At 32.0% G+C, this 6,000-nt stretch overlaps 1 protein-coding gene across 1 annotated transcript in view; it reads right to left on the reverse strand.

Annotated features, from left to right (window-relative positions):
• The window catches only part of LOC107039930, a 44,496-nt gene that overhangs the window by 5,764 nt on the left and 32,732 nt on the right, over window positions 1–6,000 (reverse strand). Inside the window, exon 2 of the mRNA XM_015259792.1 lies at window positions 2,916–3,219. Coding sequence (XP_015115278.1) covers window positions 2,916–3,211 — 296 coding nt within the window. The 5' untranslated portion in view covers window positions 3,212–3,219. The remainder of the gene's footprint in view (window positions 1–2,915; window positions 3,220–6,000) is intronic.

Genomic DNA, 6,000 nt, shown 5'->3' on the forward strand with positions numbered 1-6,000 from the left:
CGATTTCAAAGCGTTTAAAATCTTCAACTTTCAACAATCTGTTATCAATTAAGGATATCCAAGTATAAATTCAACCATTTTCAATCTTCAAATTTGAGAATTAAATTGGGTGAGAAAAATTTGAAAAAAATCATGAATATTCATCGTCTTTTAAATCACCTGTTGTTTAGAAAACGGAAATTGCAATTGTTTAAATTTTCGGAAACGTTATTTTTTTAAGAATGAAATCGATTTCTGGTAAAATTATGAATATGAATAAATCTATTACGATTCCGAATAAATGATTTTTATGGTAGAAAATTGATTGTTTATAGATTATTTATAGAAAATGCTCGTAATTTTTAAAAATTGCACTTTCTAAATCGTTTCATCACTCTTCCTCCAAAAATTACCTTTCCAATTTTTTTTCAGAATAAAAAAATGTTTTTTAACGATTTAATATCGAGATTTAAATTCAGATCTGCAAAATTTCAATAATAAAATCATTGCAAAATCCCTATTGAGGAAATTATCGTTCGAATACCTCTCGACCTTCCCTGAGAAGAAACGAGTGTGTCAAGTTTTGCAGAAAAAAAAATTAGCCTGCAAAACACTTTCATTTGTTTACAACAAATCTTTCGGAAAATACTCGATAATTTTGAAGCTCTCGGGATATTACAACTGAATACATTACTAAACATGTAAATATATAATTGTTAAAGTATTGAAAAATGCTCTGAAAAATATTGTTCATTATAAAAGGAAAAAAAACTGATTGAAAATGAATATCCATTACGGAAGTAGTCGATAATCTTCTTGGATTTAATTGGGATCTCAAAGGGATGTTGTAAGTTAACGATAATATAATTATCTCAATTTGCTTAACTCTGTTTACAACAACCGAGCTGGGAACTACTTCGTGGGAATCAGACAGAAATGGTATTTCAAATTATTATTCACTATGCAGTACCATTTGAAATAATCATCGCGAGTTTATTACTCCGCATGACTCAATACCATTCATTTAACTTCAGTTTTGTTTCTAAAAGAGGAATCAAATTAGAGCGAAATGAAAACCATAATAGGATAGGAAATCTTAAATAGTCTTCACTATATGGCAATAATTTTGGTCGTTACGTCTCTCACTGTTTCTGATAGTTCTCCTACTGGTGAGAACAAATTTTTGAAGAATGAAAAACAAAAAGGAGACTATTTCAAATGATGGGACGAAAAAATCGCAAGAGATTCTCATAAATTATTCATTTCAAGCAGTTTCTTCTTCAAAAAATCAAATAGTCGTGCAAATTCTAATTAGTAATTCGAATATTTCACTCGATTCTGCCAACCACTAATGCAAATATTCGGATCAAACTACTCCATTAAACTATTTAAAAATCCTATTAAATTTAATTAAAAAGGAAAATTATTTCGAATCGTAATCTTTTATAAAATAACAACCATTAAAATACTACTTTATGTTTCACGTTTGATGCTTTCGAAATAATGAATCGTAATGAGCATTTCGATTGATAATTTGAATAATATTGTTACGAAAACGAATGGTTTAGCCTATCCTCTTTCCCTCTTTTCTAAAATAAAAGAAAGTTGATTGTCGTTCTCTAATGTCATGGAATAACTTCACGTGTGATTCATCTTTGTTCCATGAACGCCCTTTCGATTGAGCGGGGATTATTACACAATTAAATACAACAATATTTTAACAACAATAAAAAAAAATTTTTTTAACAACAATATTTAACTCAGATCTGCCAACTCCAATTAATAGAAGGAACACGAGGCAAAATAAACCTTTTTAAATAATTAACATCTCATAAAATCATTCATTTCATTTGGATTAATCCGGCCTCATTGTAGCGCCTAAAAAAATACCCTTAAAATAGGAAAAACCCTGTGAATTGTGCTCTACCGATCTCGATCCAGTGACGATTGAAAGTCGTCCATTGTACCCACATCTCTCTTATCAATTAATTAAATACCCAGACTTATTTCCAAGAAATAAAGGGAAATAAAACAGATCCTCAATGGTAGTCTGAGACTATTTCAACGAGACAAAATAAACCTTTTTAAATAATTAACATTTCATAAAATCATTCATTTCATTTGGATTAATCAGGCCTCATTGTAGCGCCTAAAAAAATACCCTTAAAATAGAGAAAACCCTGTAAATTGTGCTCTACCGATTTCGATCCAGTGACGATTAAAAGTCGTCCATTGTACCCACATCTCTCTTATCAATTAATTAAATATCCAGAATTATTTCCAAGAAATAAAAGGAAATAAAACAGATCCTCAATGGTAGTCTGAGACTATTTCAACGAGGCAAAATAAACCTTTTTAAATAATTAACATCTCATAAAATCATTCATTTCATTTGGATTAATCAGGCCTCATTGTAGCGCCTAAAAAAATACCCTTAAAATAGGAAAAACCCTGTGAATTGTGCTCTACCGATCTCGATCCAGTGACGATTGAAAGTCGTCCATTGTACCCACATCTCTCTTATCAATGAATTAAATATCCAGAATTATTTCCAAGAAATAAAAGGAAATAAAACAGATCCTCAATGGTAGTCTGAGTATTTCATCATGCACTTTAATACCAAAGTTGCGAATGTCCTCGGAGCTCCAGCCACAGTCCAATTTAAACGAATCAAGTGCTCAGAACTCTTTCCGCGAAATAAGAACAGATAAAACAAACATAACCGAGTATTTTGAGCGGCGATTAAGAATGAACGATAGTTCATTGACCCAACTGAAAGCGAATTCACGAATTACTACGTCGCTTGGAAACGATCGATCGAAAGACGTAGGCCGACTCTAAGGGGGTCAGTAATCCTTTTAATTTATTCAATAATCCTCCGTATCCCCGTCAGTGGGAGAAAAGTCCAAAATATTCAAATTAAAATCTGCTATTACCTGTGTGAACTGTTGCTGTTGCCATTGAGTAAACTCGTCGAGCCAAACCATCCGTTGATGTCCCCCTGGCATCCAACGGGATCATCGTCCATCTCCAGTGGTGACAAATCCGTGAAATTGAAGCCCAACTCAGGGTGTCCACCAATGACACCCTCAATTTCACATTTTATGTCGACATCGAGCATCTCTTGTAGAGATAGACTGTCTGTACCGAGGTAATAGTCCATTGTGAGCCAAGGGTCCCTAGTAGGTCCCTGATCTAGCCCAGTACTGTGTCTACTCTCTGTATCCAACATTCAAACGACTGAAAAGAGAGGGAGAGACATTTAATTTTCTTCTTCAGTCAGTCTTCACATAAGTTGGGATTTTTTTGTTTCCGAATGGAAGTTTGTAGTCGTTCAAATTTGAGGGGAGACTGAGAGTTTTAAAAGTCGCGGGCTATTGGAGTGAAATTTCTCATGCATTGAAGATCGATTATGTATGTCTAAAAATGATTTTTTTTTATTGTAGGCATTTAAACCTTACGGTTTATTCTGCAGTAATATTACAATGATTTTGTATGGATTTACATAAATGATAATTCCTTACATACTTATTCCGTTAAACAAGTACAATACATCAGATTAGATTTAGGGGAGTTACAACAGTTGAATTTTTGGGTGTTTAACTAGATATATTTATGGGTTAAGTAATAATTATTATAATAGTTAGAAAAAATGAATAATTAGTGTAGGAAAATTAATAGTTTCAAGGCCAGGGCCTCCAATTTTTGAGCTACAGTTTTTTTTTAATTTTTGAAAAAGTGTGTACAATAACAATTACGAATTAGTTTTTTGAAATTCAACTCCTACACAGCTGATTTCGTTTTTTTTTTATTAATAAAAAGCGTACAAAATGATTTTGGAAGAATCGAGAATATATTTTTAATATTTTAAGGATAATTTTTCTGCCTATTTTACATGAATGCCGTAAATTTTTATCTTAAACAATTATTGTTGAGCCCTATCGATTAATTAAAATTCAATTAATCGATTTGTTTTTTAATTTTCGAATTTTTCGAAAATCGGTCCCTTAGACCGAGCTCGAAGATGAAGGCGATAGCAATAATCGTTATTTTGATTTATTTGAAAATTTGTAAAAATTTTGTATTTAAAAAAAATCAGAATTCCGGGGATATCTTTGAATATCATGCTCCAAATGAATTCAATCATAGCTTGAAATGTTTGTTTTAATTCCATCAAGTCGAAGTTAAAAGATGATTGTTGAAAATTTCGAATTTTTCATGAATTTTCCTGAAAGTGAGCTTTCTGATGATGTCTTCAAATGTGATGTTTCAAATTCATTTAAGTATGTGTAAATATAATTTTTCTATCGCCATTTTATCCAAGGGCTGAGAGGAGACCGTAAAAAGAACAATCAGTTGTATAGAAAAAAGGGATAATAAGAATAATGATGCTGATAACATTCAACTAAGTTGAAAATCTGACAAAATGAGTTAAAAAGAAATTTTATTCAATTTAATAAAATGAATTACACGTGACGGAGGGAAATGATGTGAAAAATAACCATTCGGAAGCATATTGTTTCTCACTTTTGTAAAACGGTTCAAGTTGATTTTCACTATTGGCCAGTTTTTAATGCATATCTCGAAATCCAAGGGAGATAGCGAAATTTTTGACATAACCTTTTTTGTAGCCCTCCATTCTCTCTACAAAAAAGGTCATTACAAAAATTTCGCCATCTCCCCCAGATTCGGAGATATTCCTCGAAAACTCAGCTCAGGACCAAGTTGACTTAAACCGTTCTACCACTTCACTGCTGAAACAATATTATCAATATTGGGACTCATTGCATATCAACAAATCTGAGCAATGTAAACGAGGCACTGAAATGATCTGAGTTGACTGAATTTTTTTGCTTGTATCAACTGTACTGAGAGATACGAAATTACGGTCTCAAACAAGTTTTGTTTGAATTAAGAAAATCGCACGTGGATAATCTCCAAGACGGAGATTGTTTAATTTGAGCATACAAAAGGTTCAAACATGGATAATAGCTCTGCGATTATTTTAGCAACAAAATATCTGACTCAACAGGCGGATCATTAACGCGAGATGGGACTTTTTCAGGATGAAAATATCTCTCAGAGTGAAGTTAATCGAGAAATATCTTGTTCCTAAGTTACAGGGCTCCTATCATATCATCATCATTATTGTTGTATTCAAGAATTCTCTCGCGTTCGCTCCCTTGTTTCGCATAAAACGATAAGTTTTCTGGAGCAAAATACATTGGGTAGTTGAGAATAATGAATAGTTCGTGCTAGAAATATTTCTTATTGAGTGAAAAATAATAATTTTTTGGAACAACTAAATGGATTTTTGCGACGAAAATTCAGTAGCGAAGCGGTAAAACGATTTAAGTCGACTTAACTCTTAAGTAAGTTTTCGAGAAATATCTCCTTGTAAAAATATCGATAGGTAATTGCAGAAAATGTCTTCAAAAATTTGTAAAACTGCATTCTAGTATTCCTTAAATTCCAAGTTCCCTAAAAATAACTCATCGACACCCAAAGCCCTCAAATGTCTTCATCTGCCTGATTTTCCTCTTATTTATAACTATATCAATACGGTTTTATCAATATTTTTCAAACCGAAAGCCCATTGATCTGCACCATCTCCTCCTCAACATTAACGTGCTTCAATTAGTAAAAATATCGATAGCTTCCAGCAGAAAATTTGTTCAAAAATTTGGAAAATTAGCTACATCAACTATCCCCTAATTTCCAAAAGTCCCCTAAAAATTACTCATTGTCACCCAAAACCCTCACATGTCTTCATCTCCCCGATTTCCCTCTTATTTATAACTGTATTAATACGGTTTTACCAATATTTTCTAAACCGAAAGCCCATTGATCTTCATCGGAATTCTAAAACATTCTATTTTTTTTATAGAAAATTCGAGAAAATTCTCCTTTTTTTCAAAGAAACAAATTTAATTTATTCCATTATTTCTATTATCAATATTACTATCATTATTGACGGCTGTATGAACCTGTAGGTTTCGCGCTTATAAAAAAAAAAAAAAA

Source organism: Diachasma alloeum, unplaced genomic scaffold (assembly GCF_001412515.2).
Source record: "Diachasma alloeum isolate Michigan unplaced genomic scaffold, Dall2.0 Dall_scaffold_00313, whole genome shotgun sequence".
Classification (NCBI taxonomy): domain Eukaryota; kingdom Metazoa; phylum Arthropoda; class Insecta; order Hymenoptera; family Braconidae; genus Diachasma; species Diachasma alloeum.